The 23334-nt window shown below is 40.1% G+C and overlaps 3 protein-coding genes across 4 annotated transcripts in view; 2 read left to right on the top strand and 1 right to left on the bottom strand.

The window, feature by feature from the left end:
* LOC5510898 (DNA excision repair protein ERCC-6-like) overlaps positions 1-10891 on the top strand; it is a 28865-nt gene extending 17974 nt beyond the window's left edge. The window contains exons 12-22 of the mRNA XM_048725924.1: positions 430-646; positions 1105-1218; positions 1843-1891; positions 2829-2874; positions 3066-3209; positions 3580-3728; positions 4185-4291; positions 4974-5240; positions 6539-6750; positions 6999-8867; positions 9720-10891. Of these exons, the coding sequence (XP_048581881.1) occupies positions 430-646; positions 1105-1218; positions 1843-1891; positions 2829-2874; positions 3066-3209; positions 3580-3728; positions 4185-4291; positions 4974-5240; positions 6539-6750; positions 6999-8867; positions 9720-9858 (3313 nt within the window). The 3' untranslated portion in view covers positions 9859-10891. The remainder of the gene's footprint in view (positions 1-429; positions 647-1104; positions 1219-1842; positions 1892-2828; positions 2875-3065; positions 3210-3579; positions 3729-4184; positions 4292-4973; positions 5241-6538; positions 6751-6998; positions 8868-9719) is intronic.
* LOC5510894 (glycosyltransferase 1 domain-containing protein 1) lies at positions 10597-17362 on the bottom strand. Of its 2 annotated transcripts, XM_032380157.2 has the most exons (12): positions 17159-17362; positions 15810-15958; positions 15263-15368; positions 14677-14728; positions 14257-14293; positions 13732-13785; positions 13455-13492; positions 13316-13385; positions 12622-12671; positions 12461-12504; positions 11902-12022; positions 10597-11362 (listed from the first exon to the last, which is right to left on the bottom strand). In XM_032380157.2, the coding sequence occupies exons 1-12, from the start codon at positions 17224-17226 to the stop codon at positions 11111-11113; spliced, it is 1041 nt and encodes a 346-aa protein (XP_032236048.1). In that variant the 5' UTR covers positions 17227-17362; the 3' UTR covers positions 10597-11110. The 2 variants fall into 2 exon arrangements, with proteins under 2 accessions (XP_032236048.1, XP_032236050.1); XM_032380159.2 differs by lacking the exon at positions 14677-14728 and having other exon boundaries at positions 15268-15368.
* Positions 17363-18670: 1308 nt separating this feature from the next.
* Positions 18671-22713, top strand: LOC116617420 (T-box transcription factor TBX19-like). The gene is made up of 5 exons (XM_032380148.2): positions 18671-18998; positions 19925-20189; positions 20595-20782; positions 21289-21375; positions 21783-22713. The coding sequence occupies exons 1-5, from the start codon at positions 18673-18675 to the stop codon at positions 22294-22296; spliced, it is 1380 nt and encodes a 459-aa protein (XP_032236039.2). The 5' UTR covers positions 18671-18672; the 3' UTR covers positions 22297-22713.
* The last annotated feature ends 621 nt before the right edge of the window (positions 22714-23334 follow it).

The following is a 23334-nucleotide window of genomic DNA, read 5'->3' as shown; positions in this document are numbered from 1 at the left end:
GCAATCAGGCACAATTTGAAAACTGAGAGATGTTATTCTTAAAGCCGCACTGTAGTAGGTAGATTACGTAACATATCCGACGATTTTTAACGGAAAACGGGAAAAATATTTTGAAATTGTAAAAGCAGTGTGTGTATTTCAAGTTTCTCCGAGGATGTGATTGATATTTTAAAGCGGATGGCCTTGTGTGATAGGGTTTCCGTCGGCCCTCCTGAAGTAAACTTGTGACACTGCGGCTTTAAGAATAACATCTCTCAGTTTTCAAATTGTGCCGGTCAAATAAGTGCAGACGCAAATTGTCTTGGTCTCCTTGTGTTCAGGATAATCCGAGACAATCTCCCAAAATTTAAACAATAGTGTGTTTAGTTTCTCTAAATGCCATTATATGGGGATATAAAAGGGGGCATTATTGACATTTTGTTTATTCAGGGCGATTATTGACGAAGAAGATAAGGAAAATCATCTTGAAGTCGACCTGAGTGATGGTTCGTCCGGCCCATCCGACCAAACACTCATCCAAGAGTCTGGCAAGATGGTGTTCCTGGTAGAATTACTGGACAACCTGCGAGAGCAGGGACACCGGTGCCTGATCTTCAGCCAATCCAGGAAGATGTTGGACATCATTCAGAGGGTCATTACGCACAGGGTAAGGTGAAAGATTATCATTGACATTATCATAATTTTTTTTGCGTGATGCATGTGTCTGTTTTCGCGTGATGCGCGCTGTGTGCTTGTTTTCGCGTGATGCGCGCTGCGTGTGCCTGTTTTCACGTGATGCGCGCTGTTTATGCCTGTTTTTTTTGCGTGATGCGCGCTACTTGTGCTAGTTTTCGCGTGATGCGCGCTATGTGTGCTTGTTTTCGCGTTTTGCGTGCTGTGTTTGCTTGTTTTCCCGTGATCGTTCTATGTTTGCTTGGTGTCGCGTGATACGCGCTATGTTTCCTTGTTTTCTCGTGATACGCTCTACGTTTGTTGTTATCGCGTGATACCCGTGTTGTTCGCTTGTTTTCACGTGATGCGCGCTGTGTGTTTTCCCTATGCCACGAGCTATCGCCCTATATATATCGGGTCCTATCGCAAGTTAACCCATTCTGTCTTTCACAGGGCCATAAAGTCCTCCGTATTGACGGTACCATCACTAGCACCTCCGAGCGCCAGCATCTTATCAACACCTTCCAGAAGAACTCATCATACACGTGCTTTCTACTTACGACTCAGGTCAGTGGTTTGCTGGTTGCTTTGACCTGCGCGGAAATGTACAGTGGATACAGTGAACCTTGATAACTCGAAGTAACTTACAGTAAACCCCCTACGTAATACTATTTTCAAGTCACTTTTACTAGGACTACTCGAACTGAAGTAGTGCTACTGTAATTGGCCAACGTTGCACGGGGATTGTGTCGAGTTGATAAGCGAACAGCATGCTGGGACGAAATTCAACATGGCGTCGTAAGCATGTTGATGTGATATTGAATAAAAGCTAGAAAATGCTAGGTTTTGGCAATTATGCCCCGAAATATATTCCTTAGTTAGATTCACAACCTGAACTTTAGCATCGTTCGACGCCATGTCGAATTGCGTGCCCTAAAACCTTCCCAGCATGCTGTTCGCCTATCAACTCGACGCAATACCCGCGCAACGTAAGACTGGCGTGTATTCAGCCTAGGCCCTGGTGCTCTTTTTGGATTTCCTGTCATTAATTATGTGACGTTAGCCCCAACTTTCTCCCCAGCCCCCATGCCTCACGGCTATCCACAGGAATCCTGTGGTTTTGCGGAAGTTTGCCTGACTTCTTTAGTAAACTTGTCACAAGGGAAGTATGTTGAATCGTGTGTTTTACAGGTTGGTGGTGTTGGGATCACCCTTACCGCTGCTGATCGCGTGGTTATCTGTAAGTACTGATACAACATACGAAGCTCAGTCCTGTTTTTTTTTTTCTCCGTGTTTCCATCTTTTGGTTGAATAGGCGACTCGCATTAAGAAATCACGTGACTTTTTCGGTGGCAATCTCGCGCGCGCTCTGGCTTTTTGTTTTCTTTTTGGAGTAGGGGGGGGGGGGGGGGGGTAAGTGGGAAGGAAATTCTCCTTGGACATTTCTAGATGAGATATTTGGGAGGAGCCCAAATCCACCAGTTTACACCTCACTTCATGTGTTTGATATATTTGTGCCGCCCCTTTTGGCTGGTTCCTTCTTGCTGGCTCTCATTGTGTGTGTGTGTGAAAATGTTTGTTTCCTCATTGGGAACCCGTGTCGAGGTTCCAGTACTGGTCGCTTTGGTCGCACAGTATTGCCAAAAATTTCTGAATAACCCCAAATGAGAGTCGTCTATCTGGCGCTTCCAAGGAAGCTCTAAATCTGCCCCTGCAGTTTCAGTCTGTCGGTCATTCAGTGGGTAGTTTGGTCAGTCAGCAAGTCAGTCCGTCGGTTGGTCGGCAAGTAAGTCCGTCGGTTGGTCGGTTAATCAGTCCGTCGGTTGGCCGGCTAGTCAGTCCGTCGGTTGGTCGGCTATTCAGTCCGTCGGTTGGTCGGCTAGTCAGTCCGTCGGTTGGTCGGCTAGTCAGTCCGTCGGTTGGTCGGCAAGTCAGCCGTCGGTTGGTCGGCTAGTCAGTCCGTCGTTTGGTCGGCTAGTCAGTCCGTCGGTTGGTGGGTTAGTCAGTCCGTCGATTGGTCGGCTTGTCAGTCTGTCGGTTGGTTTGTCCGTCGGTTGGTGGGTTAGTCAGTCCGTGGGTTGGTCGGCTAGTCAGTCCGTGGGTTGGTCGGCAAGTCAGTCCATCGGTCGGCTGGTCAGCAGACAAATTCATAATTTCGCTTGTGTTCATCTCTGTAGTTGACCCAAGCTGGAACCCTGCCACAGATGCCCAAGCCGTGGACAGGTAACCCAATCTAAAAGCCCTAGTCTTTTTTACATGCTACGAATTTGCCACTCCTAGCTTGTTTGGTGTGTTTGCCACTCACAGGAATACTGATGCAATACACTTTTCCAGCCATATACTTAACATAAAGTCCCCTATTCCTGTGACATCGGCCGTATAACCTTGACTACTGAATGTTTCTCCCCCTGCAGGGCGTACCGTATCGGGCAGAAGAAATGCGTCGTGATCTACCGTCTGATCACGTGTGGTTCGATCGAGGAGAAGATCTACCGCAAGCAGATCTTTAAAGACGCGTTGATGAAGCAAGCGACAGGCACTTCTAAAAATCCTTTTAGGTAACGATAAACTTCTTCCTATTTAAAAAAGACTTGTAAGGCCGCTTTAACTGGTTTTATTGGGATGTTTTCTATGTGCAACTTTCTTGTTAGACTATTCACTTGGCCAAATCCTCCGAAACCCGTTTTTTTTTTCTGTATTACCGTTTCACTTCCGGTAATTTACACAGCGACCCTTGCCGCTTGTTCTGACCAATTTTTTTAAATGGTAAGATAGTAAAAAAGCACACTTTGGTTTCAAAGATGTTCCCCGAAGGAACATGGCATGTCAAGTCTAGCAACGTCGTTTTATTACCATTTATCATACTTTCCCACATTGTCTTCGCGCGTGCAAGTAACCCTTCAAACATACTGTCTTGTCCGTGTGTAGGTATTTCAGTCGTCAGGACTTGAGGGACCTGTTCACCTTGGATGACCCCACCAAGTCCAAGACACAGCAGCAGCTGGCTAAGCTACACGCCAAGCAACGGAGATCAGACGAGCAGCTAGACAGGCACATCGACTACCTACACACTCTAGGTGAGCTGGCTTAAAGACATAGTTGCATTTAAAGGGAGGTGGCGTAGAGCCTTAGAACCAGAAGTTAGACAAACAGCTAGACAAGTACACTCCCTACATACACTATTCAAAGTTTGCTGTCTTATAGCCATAGCACCGGACGGCAAACGAACAGCTAGCAGATGCTTTGTCGGCTTTGTTATAACTATAGGCGGACATGAAGAAGAACCGGAAATCAAACAAGCCTTTTGGGTAAATTGATTGCCTAACTGGCTAGGGTGAATTTAGGCTAATCTAAGGGAACGAGGGTTCGGAAGGGGATTGGTATATTTTTTGTCAACCGAATTTGTAAGGCGATAATTAAGTTGACGCCAATAGAATGATTTAATCTCGCGGTAATTTTGATGTATATAGTTGTCTATTCAAATGTATATCATGGACATTTGAGCACCATGTTCCATGTTTTTATTTGTGCAGATCGCGTGATAGGCCTCACAGATCACGACCTGATGTACAGTCAGGAGGCTGTGGAGACTCCAGAAGAGCTAGCTGAGGCACCCCCACATGACGCCATACAAGCGCGGGTAACGTCACGCAAGCGGACTTGTTTGTTTTACCGTGCGACGCGCGCTACCGTGGCCACCTTTAAGTTAATAGCTTTTTTTAAGTAAGCCGATAATGATGTGTGAGACGTGCCATCTGATTTACATAAACGTCACTCGCAAACCAAAACAATGAGCTTCACGTGCTAATTGCCACAAGTAGAAACTATATTGGTGGCCACCAAGCGTTGACGCAAAAAGAGCGTGAAGAGGAGAGTTAAGGTTTCGGTAGCCACGGTGTCGAGAGTCGCATAATTGTTGTCAAAAGTTGTCCTTCGTCTTTTTTTTGTTTCGTCATCGCCTTATTGGGAAATCATAAACAGAATTCTTCTTGGTGGGTTTTATTCCATGCAAAATGGCAGGGGTTCTGATGTTTTCCTCTTTCGTGGCGGCCATTTTGAATAGTCCCCAGGAACCCTCGTTTCCGCGTGCTCGCCCCAGTTTTCCAAAGACCTTTTAGACGTAGGACAAATGTTTGTGGTACGAAACCAGGGTCTTCCTGAACTGTTACTCACACCTGATTTAAATATTTTATTTAGTTTTTTTTTTAGTTCTTTTTTTTAGGAAATCTAGTCAAAGTGGCCACGGTAGCACTCGTCGCATCGTAAGAGTATGGCAAACAGCTCGATATTTCGTGAACTCACTTTACGTTGTCACTTCATAGGTTCTGCGCGCGCAGAATATGGTAGCCGCTGAATCAGGACAGCAGAATCACAATCCCGTCATGCAACCGGCACCGTACGAGAACCCGAAGTTCCCGATGCACGTTCGTCAGCCGAACCCGGGACGAGAAAAGCCCGATGTGAACATCCTCATGGAGAAATTCAATAGCCGTAACCCCATCCAGAGCAAAATGCCCCAGCACTTCGAGGTGTTTAAACCTTCGCGTACAGACACCAAGCGCTTCGTGCCAGGCGCTGTTAAGCCTAAGGTGGTTACGCTTTCCGGTATCAGTGAAATTTAAAGCCGCATTGTCACCAGTTTACTTCCGGTCGATTATGTAAGAATCTCCGGTGATTTTTAACGGAAAACGCGAAAAATATTTCAAAATAAAGAAAGCAGTATGTCCATTGGAAGATTCTTTGAGGATGTGATTGATAATTGAGAGCTGATGGCCTGTTAAATATTTCGGATTCGAATAGATTCTTTTGTCTTTTAACGGTTGAGGTTTCCGTCGGACCTCCGGAAGTAAACTGGTGACAATACGGCATTAAGACCCAAAAGATTTCGACCTGTAGGGTGGTATGACTAGAAGACTTAAAGACAAGCACTAGAATTCATAGATCCGACGCGCGCACGAATATCCAATCAGAAAGCAGCAATTAGAAGCCAGCGAAGTGCAACCAAAATGTCCCACGAAAGTCCCACAAATTGTACAACATGTCGGATGAGGTCAGCGAGTCCTGCCCGGATTTATTTTAAATACAGACGTTTATAGGGGTTTTCCTGCGACTTGAAAAATAAAACACAGTAACCTAACATGATGGAAACTTGTCTTGCTGTCCAAAATTGGTGAGAATCTTGTGAGAATGAAGCATAGAAATGGATAACTACGAGTTTGGTTGTTGGATGGAAACGGCACGAATCCAGCTTAAAATACGAAAAATTGGAAATGATAAGATAAAGCGGTGTAAATTTGTTTTTCTACAATTGAGTCCCAACTACACTAAAAGCGGCCGAGCAAAGAAAACAGGGCTAGCACTTTCTACGCTGACCGGAAAATGCTTATTTGCTTGTCCAGATTCGCAGAAAAATATCTCAAACCAATCTTTTTCGTCGTCGATTGCCGACTTTTTGTGGGACATTTGTGGGACCACATGGCCGTTTTTGCACCATCTCTTTCCTGATTGGCTATTCGTGCGCGCGTGATTGACATGTTGGATCTATGAATAACTAGGTGGTCTGTTTGGTGGGATCAGGGAAATGAATAAACACTAGGTTGAAATGGTATATAAAGGTATACCATTCCAACCTAGTGTTGATTCATTTTCCTGATAATGTAGGGACTATTTAATTACCTATGGTCCATCACCCCGCCATTTCTAATTCATCCTTCCGCCAAGTCACGTGATTTAGCTACTTCCAATCAAGCGTCGTTAATAATAAAAAAAAAATGTACTTCAATTGTGCATTGTTATTTTGAAAAAGACCATTATTTTTCAAGTGTCAATAATAACAAGGGGCGTATCAACACTCTTTTATTTTCCCATTTTTCACTTTTTGATTAAGAATCCTCGCCAAGCACCAGCCAAGTCTGACGATGTGATTGACCTCTGCACCCCACCCTCAACCCCTGGGGAGCAAAAATCCCCAAGAGAACAGATGCAATCGACTGGAGCAGATGTTAGTGACGTAATCGACCTGTCAGACCAGGTTGCCATGGAAACGTCAATGAAGGATCTTTCAATCAACTCAATGGGCAGTGCACTGGAGACTGAGAGGTGATTTGCGTTTACTGTTCATCTCTACAAGCATTTATAGTATGTTTCGAATGGAAGACCAAACAATAATTTGATGTTAATTCTGTTTCCCTTTAGTGTCCGTCTTTATAGCTCCATCAACAATAACCCGAAACCCCGCTAACTCTTACTCGAGTTACCAACTGGTTCTTGCCCACCTGATATGGCTACTCTACTATCTTACTGAATATTTCTCTTGTTACTTATTTTGATATTCTATTTTTCTTCAGTGTCCCTCCTTCAGACATGGCACTATCAAACGACTCCTACATAGAAGAATCATCACCGATCGACCGTTCCGCTGATACGCCTACCTTTGATGACTCTGCCATACAGGACGTCACTAGACCTAGTTCAAGCGACTACAATAGTTTCGAGCCTTTGACTAAAACTTCGGTTGTAGAGGATTTAGCTGAATCCTCTAAAGATGCCTCGATACTTGATCAAAATGCTGATACTTCCGCTGTCAAAGAGCCTTGTATGAATAATACAAGTAGCAAACACGCATTAGAGGCTTCGGCAAGCGAAGTCTCCCTTGGTTCCATTGAGAGCTCGGACCTTAATCTACCCCTGGCCAATTCTACATTTCTACCTACGTTTGAACTGAATATCGAGGGAAAAGATGGATTGACCGAGATCCTGGAAACGACTGATTACGACAATACGTCGGCGGATGGTTATAACGATAGGCCCGAGGCAGGAGATGTTTCATCAACAGACGATGCATCTCAGCCTATTCCTCTATTTGATGACAGGTTGTTCCAGGCAATTGACGTTCCAGGCAACAGCCCTGCACGCTCGCCGCGGCGAAAAAGTCTCAGACATAAGCGACGCAGCATCAGCCAGCGACCGTGCCCAGACATTGTTGACGATTCCGATGACGAAAGCGAGACCACTAGCCGTCCATCCTCCAGACAGCAGTCGATGTCGGAGACAGAGAGTGTACACGAGGAGTGCCTCGATACGCTCGGTTCCTCTACTCACTCTACTGGTCTAGAAGGAAGGAGTGTTGTGTATGGTACTTCTCCCCCAGCGAACTTCCTTGACACCCAAGCTCAGGAAAACGCTGACGGAGCCAGTGAAGTTGTGACATCTTTTGCTGATGAAGACTGCAAATCCACGGACCAGACAGGCTCTAAGATTGTGACATCTTTTGCTGGAGAAGGCTGCAAATCCATTGGTCAGACAAGCCCCGTGGTTGTTGAGCATGTATCGCTGTCCAGTCTAGGGGCTGAAGATGACGAGATGAGCTTGACTCGCAAGCCAAGAAGACGTGTCGCTCGAATAGAAAGCAGCGACGAGGAAACCGATAGTGAACACAGAAGAGAAGAAGAAGAAGTATCGGCAGAATGCGAAGAGCAAAGCCCGTCAAACAGTGGTGATGAAAGTGATGTTTCAAGAGGCGACGAGGGATCCGGCAGTAATAATGTTGATGAAGTTATAGATGCGAGTCACGATATTGGTGACCCCGGTGATGACGATGATGACATTGATGATGGAGATGACATTGAAGGTGATGACGATGATGACATTGATGATGGAGATGACATCGAAGGTTATGACGATGATGACATTAATGATGGAGATGACATTGAAGGTGATGACGATGATGACATTGATGATGGAGATGACATTGAAGGTGGTGACGATGATCACATTAGCGGAGAAGATATTGGTGGTGATGACGATGATGACGACGATGTTATCGATGGCGAAGATGAGGATGACATTGTTACTGGTGATGATACCGCGGATAACGATGAAACAGGTGATGATGATGATGTTGACACGGCAACCCTGCCCGTCAGACGAGTTCGCCGTCTTGACAGTTCTGATTCAGACGCGACTAATCCATCCGAGGAAAGAGACCGCCATAACATATCCCCTGTTGCCGATCAGATTGTAACCTTGAGTAGCTCTGGTGAGCACTGCTGCAGCGAGGCAGTCGTGAAAGCGTCGAGCCCTGGGCAGGCTAGCGAGAAGCAAGCCAAGTGTCCGACAGGGTTGCACAGTTCACATGTTGTCACAATCAGCAAGTGTACATGCATGTTGAACGAGCGCCAGAAAGATGAGTACAACCGGCAATACCGTCTTGCAGAGTAAGTATATTCGCTGTCAGCGCAAATGCCAATTATCAAATGGCAGTTCTGCATTTAAATAATACAATGGGACTCGTCATTTTTCTACTGAATGTTAGAAAATGTGAATTATTTCTCCGATAAGTTTACTTAAAAAGCGATTTGGCTTTTAACTGCTATTTGCCAATCGCCCTGATGTTTATTAAAATAGATGTATAAGTTCATGGATTCGGCTTACATAGCATAGTTTTCGCTTTTTGGAATATCGAAAAGTCTTAGTTGAAAAAATGTAACTTTTCCTGGCTTTACCCCGGTGTAAGAACCATTCCAAAAGGACACCTTGTATTCGGATCTGTTGTCATGATTCGTTCTACCAAGCAAAAGAAGATTTTGTGACGCAATTCACAGGTTCTTAGAACGGGATAGAGCCCTGTATTATTTGATACTCGATCAAGATTTTATTAAAGGATGGATATAATTTCACAGTGCTTCAAGCGGATTTAGTTCGCTTCTGAAACAAATATTTTATTTGCACTGTGTTTTGCACCGTTTGTCACGCAGGTCGGAACTACCGACATGAATATCAGTACACAATTCCTATCATCCCTTTATCTTCACGGAAACCCGGCTCAAAACCTGTCAAAACATTGAAGCTTTCATAGACAGCTTGGAAGGTAGCTGCAATTTTAGACGGTTACTCGATTCACAAGCTTAGACATATATAATTAGACTACTGTAGTTCACTTGTGTGGAAAGGTGCATGTATTACTGTGTGGTAGTTCAGTTGTGTGGAAAGATAGGTGCAACCATAGACTGTATCAAAGCATATGTTTGTACTGTTTTTCGTTCACCCTAATATGATTTGTTTTACAGGCAATACGAAGCTCGAGGTGACGAGACCCCAGCATTGGAACATTACTTCCAAGCTCTAGAGATCGATGAGGGTGACTTGCACTTACACAAGAAAGTACTGACACTGTCCAGAGACAAAGGCCTGCTACAATGTGACTAGACATATGTGAAAAATGAAGCACAACACTGAGCCTAGACCAATACATGTTTAGGAGATGGGACTAAAGGGGATGTGCTTTCTTGGTTTGAGGAAAAGGGGGCCAAGAGAGAGACATTTATTACAGAGGGATGGGGCTAAAGGGGAATGTAATGTATAACTTTGAGGAAAAGGGGCCGTGAAGCTACTCTGAGCCAAGACAGAGAAATGTTATTTGAACAGCCTCTGTCACCTGCCATTTTGCCATCCCAGCAAAGTACCAATTGTGAAAAAGTATCCATTTCCATTGGCTGATTTGGGAAAGCCAATGCGTAGATGGTTATTTCGAGATTTTAATTCATTGTGTGCCTTTCAGTGTGACTTTCAGTGGGGCATTATTTATCCTATTCTTTATTTTGAAATGTGCTGGCTGGGTTTGAGGGAATGAGGGCTTAGCACTGCGTTTAAACTTTATTCTTCTCTTTTCAATTGAGATACCTGCGTAGTAGACTTTAATAATCCATCAAATACACAGGATACAAGCTAAAAATATAGGATACAACCCAAGGATATACCCTTCCTGTCTGCATCCCCTGCCAGGACAGATAATAATATCACTTGCAAATTTGAAATTCTAAAAGGCAATCCTTTGTTGTACAACACTATTTGTTGTGAGAAAAAGTTACAGTCTCCGTTCAAAATTAGAAATCGATTCAAATGTATAGGAGAATAGCATTTTTCCAGATACTGATTAGAAATAGCAAGAAACTAAATATTGTTTTATTACTCATTCTGTCTTTTCTTTGTACAAAATTTGTATAAATTATCTTAATTTTTTCTGAAACTCAATTCATTCACATTCCATAAAAAATTTAAATGTTCTAGAAAAAAAGCTAAAACCAACCCTAAAAGTGACTTCTTGATTGCACAATGCTGTTGTAACAATACGTAACAGTTTCTATTCAAAATTAGAAATCGATTTGAATGTACAGGAGAATAACAGTTTTTCAAATACTGATTAGAAATAGCACGATATTAAATATTGTTTTATTACTTATTCTGTCTTTTCTTTGTACAAAATTGGCATTTCATTACATAATTCATTTCATTTTCATTACAGAAAAATAAGTAGACTTTCTATGGATAAAAAAGGGTAAACTCCACCCCCGACCCCCTCCAGCCATGTTATTGACCACAAAATGCCTCTAGAGAACCCGGCCAAGTCTATGCTGTATAAGCTATGTGACCTTAATTCTGTCGGTGGTAAAAGGGTAAATCACAAAGAAACCATCTGTTGTATTATTGAGAAATAAGTCCTCTTCTCCTTGTTGAATGAGTGTGTCATCTCTACATATTTCCTGGCATGGGTAACCAGCTCCTTTCGCAGTGAAGGGGACACCATCAACTCTCTTGCTAAAGAAACAAACTCGTCTGGTATCGAGAAAAGTAATCCAGTTTTCCTGTGGTGTATGATTGCTGAGTTCGCTTCAATGTCTCTAGCCAGGACAGGTACACCAAGTGCCATAGCCTGGACAAGAGAAGGTTGTCACTTGATTAAATGAGTATGACTTTGCGTGAGAAGAAAAACACAAAGGGTGGGGTCCAGGGCAGTAATTCACTGACTAAAATTGATTCAAATCAGCATCCTTAACTCTGGTAATAGGTCACTAGATCCATCTAGAAACCTTTTCTATCGAAATACACATATAAAATTAACAGGTCAACGGGTGTTGAACTCATCTTGTCACACAAGCAGGGAGAACTCTGCACTCACTACTATAATAGAGGAGAACATGAAACAATTAAATTGCATAATTCCCGTTAGATACAGCTTATTGAAAATACAACTTTTGAGCTAGCTTTGCTCTCCCCACCTCACACTACCTACACACTTGATTGCTAAAAAGGTTGTTCATGTATAGTATAAGGCTTCACACCCTCCCCCTCCAAGGAAACCCTTGGTGCACTACAGGCTTCAAAACAATGTACCCAGAGTAGATTTGAAGTAACACCAGTTTTCAGCAACTGGCTCTATAAGAGGTGAAGATGTACTGTAGTGTTATTTACCTCAAGTAACGAGGTAGCCATTCCCTCACTGAGAGATGTGTTCAGGAGAGCAAATGAATCACGCATACACGCATGCATTTCTGGTGTTGGTAGTCCAGGAACTAATACCACACCGTGACATCTGTAGCACAGTGATCAAAATGATCATATGAATGTAACAGCATGTAATTAGGGTTAGATGCAACACATGCATACTCCTTAACAACAAAAAGCAATGTTTTGTGATATGACAAATAGCCAGATCACAAACAATTTTGTATAATATCCATGTTTTTGCACCCTCTCAGAAAATCCTAGCTAACACCTGTTGGGAGGGAAGATTCTGACCAAGGACACCTTAAAATTTTAGGGTCCCAAAAAATATCTGTTACCCCCTTAAACAACTGCAAGTCGGGCCCATAAAAAAATTATGCCCTCCTTAGAAGGACCATATGTTTTCAGAGCCCCCCCCCCCTCCCTTTGGGTGGTTACAAATATGTGGAGTACCCCTTTTACTATCCTTCCTTTATGGCATTTAATGAACACTCCCTTAGAATATCCTAATTATAACACTGCTTACTTTTCGGCTTCCAGCTTGACCTGTGATGCATACCGTTCATCTAACTGAAAAGTAAAAAAATATTATCATGTTTGTTTTTAATAGGGGTCATCTCACTTGCATTGAATCTTTTGTGGCACAGCTCAACATACTACATAGTTTTCGAGCACACATAATCTTACCTCGGGCCCAATAATAAACAAGTGGATTCTTGGGTCTCTCTCATGCCAATCTATGATACAAAATGTGGTAGAACTACTGTACCAACAGCTTGTAAAACATTTGCTATACAGACTATATAATAACTTTACGCAGGGCTGAAATAGTCATAACAAAAAGAAACTGCAGCAAAAAACGATGATGCAACATAAAGTAGTTCTTGGGTGTTTGTTTTCTGTGATCATTTTTAAGAAGTTGATAATTTCTAATCAGACCAGGACTTTTAGTCTAAACCTGTTTTGTTTTTAATATTTTTAGTCCAAACCTGTTTTATTTTTAATATGTTATTTTTGAAGCTAATATTCTCTTTTGTACCACCTTCCCCTCCCCTTTATGTAATTCGATTTTTATTTTCGTTTTAGAATTTTTATTGTTTGTAATTTGTTGGGAAAGAATTTCAATTGGGGCTTACGCCCTGTTTTCTTCTCCTATCACATTGTTTCTTATTTTCTTTATTTTGTTTATTTCCTATTGTAAACCGTAGTATTTTTGTGTGACAAAGCCAATAAACTAAACTACACACTCTTTTCCATAGACAAAGCCACCGTATAGACCCGAAAAACCCCTTACACATTCCTTCATAGAAACATGCTTGCTAGATTTTCTACTCTCTCAACAGCTTTTTTTGTATAGGATAAGTTATCACTCTCTTATTACCTGAAATAGCTCTCATTAAGAATGTAACATCCTTTACCGGTCTCATTCCACCAGCAAGAAGAAAGATTACCTACCAAAAATTAGAAATATCACTATAACTGTTAAATTGACTGATAAAATACCAAAAATTGATTCATACTTTAACCTGCACCTGGCAGTTGCAATTTGATTCATCGCCTACAAAATCAAGGCATGAAAACTTTTTCAGGCACAATAAAATGAATGCTAAAACAGACTTACCCCTCTGACCCTAGCCTACATAGCAAGAGTCTGGGCAGGATTCAGAGGAAATCGAGACCGAACCACAGAAGTAAAAATCAAGTAAAGAGTATGGCCGCACAACCTCCACACTCTCCCTTCCCGTTCTCAGTGTGGCCATACTCTCTACTGTCTTCGATCATTCATGGTATACTTACAAAAGTTTTTAAATCTTGCTTGAAATGATGCACTCGATGGGCTCACTGAAACAGCTTTTAACAAAACAAAAATTCATTTTAGTGTTGTGCGAACAAACATAATGCCGGAGACTACTTCTAGAAGAGCTGCTAGCTTGTAGTTATTGTTCACTTAAATATCTAAAAACTAATAAAACACAAATTCCACAAACGACTTCACACTGTTTATAAAAAAAAATGTGCTTAATACATGATGTAGGGGAAACAAATAATTGTTTCAGGTAGAATTATCCAGGTTTTGAGATGGAAATGGAAATGGAAATTTCAAGCTGTGATTGATTTTCTTCGATGATTCAACACAAGTAATGTAAATGATAAATGTTTAGAAGATCTCGTTCAACCTTTAGGGGTTGTTACGGAAGTCATTTCTATTATCATGTCCTGTGGATGACTAAACACACAAAGTGCTTTGCACACAATGTCTGACAAATATAATATCTATGTTTATCCAGGCTTGAAGTGATAATTGCTCCGTAATTACTGTACCCTGTGGCTGTATCAGAGTCTTTTCTTCACACTCAGGCTGCAATTAAAATAAGTTGATTAAAAATTCCAAATTTCGTTTTTTAAATCACAAGAAAGAGAGCAGTACCAGATTGAAAACGAAATGGTCTGAGAACATTTTATTATCAGCAATTTAGGAATTGACATGGTTTATTGTCACACATGTTGTTAAGCCGAGGCCATTGAGACTGGTTTATGATTAGTTTTGCTGAAATTGGACTGATGGTTCTACTGTATCTCTGTGCATCTAAAGTGCTAGTATTGCACATATTTTCTAACACCTTTTCGACATCTTGGATAAGTATAGAGTATAATGCTAGAGGAAAGTGTTAACAAATGTATTTACCATGGATAAATTTTGTTACAAATGAATAAGACAAAATAAACAAATGATACACATACCCATAATTCAACAGCCCTTCTAAACATGGGTTTACTGAATGCAACAACACATCTGATGAATTGTCAAAGATAGAGTTAACATGGGATATTAACATTTTTAATGTGGGTATATATGAGCAAGACATTTACAAATGATAAGTATGATATTTATATTAATGAAGGAGGTCTTTAAAAGGTGGTAATACTCATTATTATAATAACATGATTACAGTACTTTCTCAGGAGTTACACAGGACATACAGAATTATTCTAACTTAAAGGGGAAAGGTTCCTAAAAGTGATAAATATTTGTTTCGAATTAAACAATTCAGCACTTTAGTAAACATAAACTACATTCAAAAGAGCAATTAATCAAAAGTATTGTGCCAATGTTAAGAATTCTGCTACATTTCTGCTTCTCCTTTTAAAAAGGTAAATCACAAAATTTTCTTATTTTTTTGACAAGCCATTTTGTGAAATTTAGAGGAAAAAATCCAGAAAATTTAAGTGACTTGTTGAAAAAAAATTGTTGTAGGCAATCATGTTGTTGGTTTATACTCAAGGTGAATTCAGGGACTTTAAAAACTAATTATAATGTAATACAAACCTTGCCTGTTTGATTGCTGTTGTCATGACAACCATGTGACTACTGTCTTTGTAGTGTTCATTGACATCTGTTCCACCAAGCACAAGGCAGTATGGCACAGAGCAATCTAAAAGATACACAAGATGTAAACATTTTTTTAGGTTACACAAAATATAAACAATTTATAAGAAACACAAAATGTTTACAATATATGAGATGACACAAAAAGGAAACAATCTATATAAGATAACACAAAATGTAAATACGATTATACAAGAAATAAACAATAAATAATAAAACCCAAATGTATACAGTTAAGATGACACAAAATGAAAACAATCTAGATAACATGAAATGTAAACAATCTATATGATAACATTAAAAAAAAGAAATAGGTGCTTTATATATTTTATATTAGTAAGGACTTTGACTATAGCAATATTCAACTTGAACTACTTTAACACATCATGGATTAATATCATAGGTTCAGATAAGGAATTCTGTCATATATTTTTGTAAAATAGACCATAGGCACAAAATGTCCTAAGCTTTTGTGTTATATATTTACCCCAAAGTAAATAGCCTGCCCTCCAAGCATGGATACCAACAACACAATGGATTTGATTGGACTTGATGAAGACGTCAAGATCATTGCAGCTACCAAACTGATGCACTCCAGCCAATACACACTCAACGTCGCACTTCGTCAAACCATCCCTGAGAGTGAGACAAGACAACATTGTTTGTTTTACTTGATCTCAAGAAGACCTTTATGATCCTATATAAACAATTAGTATGTAAAACTTGGGAACCTCCCAAGAACAAGCGATTTGATTGGTTGAGAAACTTGGGATAAAATGCAATATACACCTCCTAGGAGATTAATATTTTCCCGCACCACAATTATATGTTATTGTATATACAGAGAATGAGTGGAGATAATAGTAGATATGAACAAAATGTCACATTTATATATAATGATTGACTTTTCTACTGACATTGCCTTGCAAATTTGGTCTCAGATTAAAAGACTGTTGTTATAAATGGCAGAAATGGTCCCCAGCATGGTTTACAAGTTTCAAAAGATCAAATAGTATGATATGTCTGGGACTTTTACAGACAAATGTCTAAATATATCCAACTACATATCTCCAACAATGAAATCCTTCTAGCAAAACAAACAAACAACAACATCAACAAACAGGAAATTGCATTTCAAATCCTTTGTGCTAGCTGCTTAAACCAGTACTTACTCTGCCTTTGGTTTGTTAATATTCGTAGATAAAAGATAGAAGAATTTGGCAACACACTTATTCTAGCGAGCCTTTCATGAAAACATAGCAATCCAGATTATAGGTATTCCCGTGCTCTAATAAGACATTAAGTCTCGTAAATGTCTTTAGAGTAAAACGAACGCGGTCTTGTCAGAAATAGATGTTTCTTTTTGTTGTGACAGGTTGAGGAAAAGGTCGATTGAATAATAAAATAAAGTAAGATTTCGTTGACAAAATTCGCTCCTTTACTTATGACAACACTGATCCGACTGAATGAATGACTTTTGTGAACGAACCTAAAAAACTTATTTGATTTCTAGAGTTAAAACTTGAAGCTTGGAATTTATACTCCCTAAAAGCATAATCCAACATCAAATCACTGCTTAATGTACGAAAGCAGGTGCTTTTACTGTCCATGCGATAAGTTTCGCGAAGTTATCGAAATCTTTCAGCCCTTGGTTTGTTAATATTGGAAGATAAAAGATAGAAGAATTTGGTGACACACTTATTCTAGCGAGCCTTTCACGAAAACATGGCAATCCAGATTATAGGTATTCCCGTGCTCTGATAAGACATCAAGTCTCGTTAATGTCTTTAAAGTAATGAACGCGGTCTTGTCAGAAAGCTTCATTCTTGTGTCTACCTTATTCGGCGAGCAGTTGAACAATTTCCAGTCTCCGAGCGAAGAGACGAAAGCACCAAAACCTTCATTTATCAGATAAGTTTTAGCTTGCCGTGTCATTGAAATATTTAAGCGGATCTATGAAAAGATTTATAATAAAAACATAAGAAACGAACAACAAATATGAAAAGTGACGACGTGAACTGAACTTAGTGGCCTCCCCTGCAAAGAAAAACCATCAAGCCAGGCAGCCCGCGTCACGTAAAAATGATAGATTTTAGGCTCTTTAAAAAGAGTCGAATAGAGAATAAATATATTTTTGGGGGTCGGTGTGGATTCTTTTTTTGGGTATGTGAATGGTTTCATCTCAAGAAATTACACGATAGAATAAACGTTTTTAGATACGGTCAACCGCACGGGCAAAAAACGCATCTCACAAGAACGAACAATCCGTAGAACCAAGATACCATGGTCTCTTGGTAGAACACAGTAAAATCACGCCCGGGAAAATAAAGTGCGCATGCTCTCTAAGTATTTGAATATCTATACTTTTGATGCTTTCCGTACTTCATATGAGACGCGTTATACTTCCCATTCTTCCGAGTAGAGATATGCATTTAGTAATTAATACAGATATATTTAGACATTTGCGCTTTTAAAACCACCCCGGTGAAATGATAAATTCATCTTAAAGTATATTTACAAGTAAAAATAGCTTTATCTTGAATTGACACACTTAGTGTAACTGAATATGACTTAACTGCAAGTAACAATCAGCCCAGTGAAAGCATAAAACAATTTCTCAAAATTATGTGTTTCTCCTCCCGAAAAAAAAATGTAAAAACACGTAAGAACACTTTTCATCTTCCCCTCCAAGCCAAAGGTAATACTTAAAGAATATAAAAAGGTTGAAACACACTGTGAATTTTTAATTTCAAATATCAAATATATCTTTTGCCTGAGCCCGGTTGAAAACTGTCAGCAGGATGAATACAAACAACAAAGTTTATTTTAGCGCAGGGGTTTTACGTGGCTGAATTTAGGTTGAAACGCAAGGTGTATTTTTATTTCAGATCTTTATTTGCTCGAACCGGATTGTTTACTGTCCGCGGGATATGAATACAAACGAACAAGTTTTTTTTATTGAAAGTATGGTCGTAACGTGTCTAAATTTTAGAAACTTTTCGATCCATAAATGCGCGCATGGTTTAGTTTGTATGTTTGTTTATTAGTTTATAGTGCTTATTTCTGTTTGTTCGAATAACAATAAAACGACGCGAGAAAAACTGTCAAATTTCACAGTTTTTCTAGACAATAGGCCCAATAAACCCACATTGAAATTAACAGAACAATAGGAAAAACGCACACAAAAGACTGGCCCTCCTACACAACACACGGTCGATTAGTCATGGAAACCAGGTCTCTGGCTTAATTCCAGCAAACACGTCAACAAAAGAGAGCAAGACAATAAATAAAAACTAATAAACAACCGAGCCGGAATTAATAAGCATACGTATATATATAGAACTAGTTTGATGTCATGGGACATTATCATCCATTCAGTCAACATCGACATCGAAATGAGACAAAAAATCAGCAAGAATATCACGAAGGAAGTTGGCAAGAAAGAGAGTGTTCTTAGCTGCACGGATAGTATCAAAGAGCGAGAGGGTCGCTGTACCAACCTTAACAGTGGAGTGTTTTCTCACACAGACGATAAAAAAAGGGCAATGATGGCTGACACTGAACTAGAAATTGCAAGAGGCCAGCCTGGAAGTGTGCGCGCGCATCTAAAGGAGGGCTTTCTATGGAAGGCGTTCCACGAACACCAAAACGAGATGCTACTGACAAGGGCGGGAAGGTAAGCTGGCTTTTAAACCGTTGTTTTATTTGTCATTGTGGAAGGCATGCTTCATACCCCTATTATCACTCCTTTTTTTTTAAAATTCCGTCAAAAGCAACAATTTTGCAAAAAAATTAAGTCGGGTAAGAAGTGTAGTTTTGTTTGCTATTTTCAACAATTTTGCGTTATCCGTCATTTATTTTCTTTTATTACAATACCTCTTTACTTAATACCGGATACATGATCCCATGTAAAAGGTCAATCACTGCACAACATGTTTGTTAAAATACTGACAAAACGACAAAATATTCGCGCGTATTTTGGCAAATTTAAAAACTATTTGTTCGCACTTATGTTAATTTCTGGCATCTTCTAAATTTGAAAACGGAATACTTTTTTTAATACAAAGTACGTTAAAACTGAGGTATTGTGGTATATTAGAAACTTGACTTAAAAAGTGCGGTTTTCACATTTATTGTGTATTGCTTGTCGTTGTTCTTACAGTTCTTAATGGTTTGGTTTTCCCCTATCATTTTGCTTCTACGGGATCCCATGCATACAAACAAATAAGAAACTACTTGATATTCTTGCTAGACATTTTCGCAAATTTAGAAAACAATTTTCATATGTTATCTGAAATCTTATTCCAACCGAGCATAAATTATGCTCTAATGTTTTCCATAGATGAGTTTTATCCTTACCTTATAAACTCGAAACTTTTTACGATCCGCCTTTGGACCAAAACATGAAAACAACTTTGATCCGTCCCTTGGCGTAAATTGGCTCTCAAAATCATTAAATGATGTTCAAATAACTTTTTCTACATATTTTCTATTCAGCCTAAAAAAGTGTGCATATACAATTGCATTAATTCAACAAGACCTCAAATTTAAGAGAGTATAATACAGTATAAGACAGTAATACGTATGACTTCTGTATTTTAGGCGGCTCTTCCCAGTCCCTTCGTTTAGACTAGAAGGCCTGGATCCTAAGACAAGGTACAGTTGTGAGCTACGTTTGGTCAGCAGCGATTACAAGCGCTACAGTTTTAACATGCGCACAAGCAAATGGTTGCCAATAGGAACCGTATGCTGCATGGAGCCATCACGGTATTGTCACCCCATGGGGGGCTCCCTGGGAGCGGATTGGCTGGACGATGGCGCACGTTTCGACAAGCTCAAGATCGGAAACGTTCACAGGCAAAAAGTGGTAAGTCTGCCCATGCTTTTTTTCTAAAGCGGAATTGTCACTAGTTTACTTCCGGAAGGCCGACTAAAGCCTCAACCGACAAGAGACAAAATAATCTATTAAAATCCACTATAAATTGTCAGTCACACCCTTAAAGGAATGGCTAATGGGCACCATTCTGAAATATTTTTCGCGTTTTCCGTTAGAAAATAACGGGGATTGTTGCGTAATTGACCGAAACCCGGTGGCAATACCGCTTTACGCAAAAGGTTTTGGTGAAAATGTTTCTGATTTTCACGCTACATTTGAAGGGCCTAAGTTATTATCATAAAGATAATTTGTTTCTCTCTGAATAACCACACACAGTCCAACAAAAACACTAATAAAATTCATCAACCTGTCAACTGACCCCGACATTGCTTCTAGGTTGGACTTGAATCGCAGCGAAAGTACCGCCTCCAACTAGTGATTACCAGTCTTGCGCCTCGATGTGAAAGGTGGTTTTTTGACTTCCCGGAGACTGAGTTCATGACAGTCACGTGTTACCAGAATCCCGAAATCAGGAAGTTGAAAATCGCAAACAACCCGTATGCAAAGGCGTTCAGATCAAACAGGTCAGCTAGCAATTGTATGATTACTAAACATTATTATGGGAAGAATCTCATTAAGCGGTTTTTGTTTTCTGGGATGCCAGCCATATCCCCTATTTGTTTCAAATGGTGTTTAAAAGTGCCCATATTTATACAGGCGTGGTGTTTAAGAGGGGGGGGGGGGTCAGTTAGAAATATTTTTGTAGACGCATGGATAATGCAAGGGAAACGCTTGCCATTTTCTTGTTGTTTTTATGTTTGTTTTGCTGCTAATCTACTAGTTTTTTCCTATTTTGTAAATGGTTATATTGCAATCACATTTTTCTTTTTAATTATTGTTTCTCTTATTTTATTCGAGTGTTTCATCATTTTGAAAAGCTGAAATGTTAAAATTGGATTGAATTTCTCTTTGATTCAAATGTATCAAGATCGCTAATAAAATGCAATGTCGGGTCTAGAACATCACATTTTTTCCCATAGTTTTCCCTTTTTGGTCATGGAGGCAGCGCTAATTTTCATTACTTTACTAGGTCCACGCCTAAAGAACATCCCGCCAAGCGACCTCGCTTAGAGACACCACAGGCAACCCAACAGCTGCCAACTTCAAGTGAAGTCAGGTAAAAACATACAAATGTCTCATGTCATTCGATAGACATGATTTTGAAATGATGGAAAAGGAAATGTGGACTGATATTTATTTACCCTATTTCCCCTCGTTTCCCCGTGTCCATTATTCTCAGTAGTTCTTTTTTTAGCAGATTATCTGGTGCATTTAAACATTGCGGTATTCAAAGCTACCAAATCTATTCGAAAGACCCAAAATTTTCTCGAGTTTTTCTTACCATTTATGAAATGCACGAAGAACCCTCATAGCTTGCTGTCTCCGCTCTCCAAAAGGCGTTGATTCTCGAGTAGTAACACCCACCTAGTCCCCAGGGTCTTTTGGGTAATTTTAGTCTAGGAGCTAGATTAATGGCTTCCGGTAAATTTCAATGTGTCTAAATATTGCATATTTTTGTTTCAGATACATTCCAGTATCGCCTTATCCTTCCCATCACGAAATGACGTCACAACAGCAACATCTCTTCCCGGCTGTCAATGCGAGCACCCACACACAGATATCCAGCGTGTGGGGTAGCCATGAAGCAGGGCTTCACCCCCAATGGACTCCTGTCAATCAAGTATGGTCCAATGACGCACAGCAAACGTATGAGGTCACCAACCCCAACGCTTATTGGTCAACGCCAATCAAGACAGGGTCAGCCAATCAGATGCTGCGATGGTCTCCGATGTCCATTAACTGCGAACGCAATGCAGAGTTCCGCAGACAGAACTGCTGCTGGCCTACAGCGACGCCATCCATCCCTGATCCTGCTTTTGATGCCTGGACAGATTCTGCTGCCGAGGTACCATGTGCCTCCGGCTCGCTCCCAGGGAACGCCTATAACTGGTATAGTGGCGTTACGGAAGAGGAAACCTTCGGGGAGCTGCGCCGATACATTCAATACGATAGCTTTACAGACACGCGAGGGTACTGAACGGCAAGTCAAGACATGTAGTTTAAAAGATGGACGATGCGACACGAGAGTGAAGCGTGAAGTTAAACTTAGGTGTGGAATTGTCTGAGAAATATGATAGTTTAGAGACCAACTCAAATGCATTGATAGTATTTTTTTGATTCTTTGTATTTACAGTTCCATTTGCAAATGATGCAATTTCAAAAAAATTAGAAACAAGTTCTATTTGCGTTCTGTTAGTTGAAGTTCTGTTTCATATAAAAAAAAGTTGACCGATATGATAAATCTATTTGGTGTTTGTTCTTGTTTCTATTTTAATACCAAAGACACTGTACATACAGCATTTTTAAAGTACAGGTTAGGATTAAGTTCTTTCACTTTTGCAATGTTCCAGTTTTAAATGTAAATATGCAATTTCTATAATAAAGAAGATAAATTTAAATACGCAGTCGAATTTGTGCCCCCAACCCTGTTACGCCGCAAAATGTAATAACTAACGCAAAATGTAATATTAACGCGAAATGTAGTAGCTTTTAACGCAAAATGTAATAACATCAAATAATGACTATAAACCAATAAACTATAACTAAAAGCTGTAACTAAGAAAATAGACGCTAGCATGTAGTGACCAACAGTTGTAGTAGCCCATCTCGAATCGACAGTTGGTCTAGGTCTCTACAAACACTTGGCAATGGTTCTCTCAGCAACCTGAACACAGAGAGAGCAAATGGCAACTGCAGGTCGAGGTCGCTATCATTGAATTAGGCAATTTCTAGACACAACGCGCAATATGACAGCCAAATCATTAAAACTCAGCGGTAAAATTTTTTATCCTTTTTTTCATTGCTTTCCCATATTTTTCAAAATTCCGTCCGTGAGACTACAATAGGCCTGTCCCAAATTTATATGCACCCTGGACTTTGTCACTTCTCAAACTAAATCGGGAATAATGTCACACCATACCAACAAAAATCCGTTAAAGCCAAGGCAAGAACAATGCACTTTCAAGCCGCACTGCCCTTCTTTCACTAAACGATCCTTCCGTATGTCTCTACGTGT

The sequence above is a fragment of the Nematostella vectensis genome, chromosome 4, assembly GCF_932526225.1.
Source record: "Nematostella vectensis chromosome 4, jaNemVect1.1, whole genome shotgun sequence".
In the NCBI taxonomy this organism is placed as follows: Eukaryota; Metazoa; Cnidaria; class Anthozoa; order Actiniaria; family Edwardsiidae; genus Nematostella; species Nematostella vectensis.
This window is presented reverse-complemented; position numbering and strand designations above follow the sequence as displayed.

Bases quoted from the DNA above. Each gene is read 5' to 3' on its own strand.
- LOC116617420 (XM_032380148.2), top strand. From the start codon at position 18,673: ATGTCATGGGACATTATCATCCATTCAGTCAACATCGACATCGAAATG. The intron at 20,783-21,288 runs GTCAGCTAGCAA...TTACTTTACTAG, and splicing joins AAGGCGTTCAGATCAAACAG to GTCCACGCCTAAAGAACATC. The intron at 21,376-21,782 runs GTAAAAACATAC...TTTTTGTTTCAG, and splicing joins CCAACTTCAAGTGAAGTCAG to ATACATTCCAGTATCGCCTT.
- LOC5510894 (XM_032380157.2), bottom strand. From the start codon at position 17,226: ATGAAGGTTTTGGTGCTTTCGTCTCTTCGCTCGGAGACTGGAAATTGT. The intron at 15,959-17,158 runs GTAGACACAAGA...TCTCACTCTCAG, and splicing joins TCAACTGCTCGCCGAATAAG to GGATGGTTTGACGAAGTGCG. The intron at 13,493-13,731 runs GTAAGTATACCA...TTGATTTTGTAG, and splicing joins AGCAAGATTTAAAAACTTTT to GCGATGAATCAAATTGCAAC.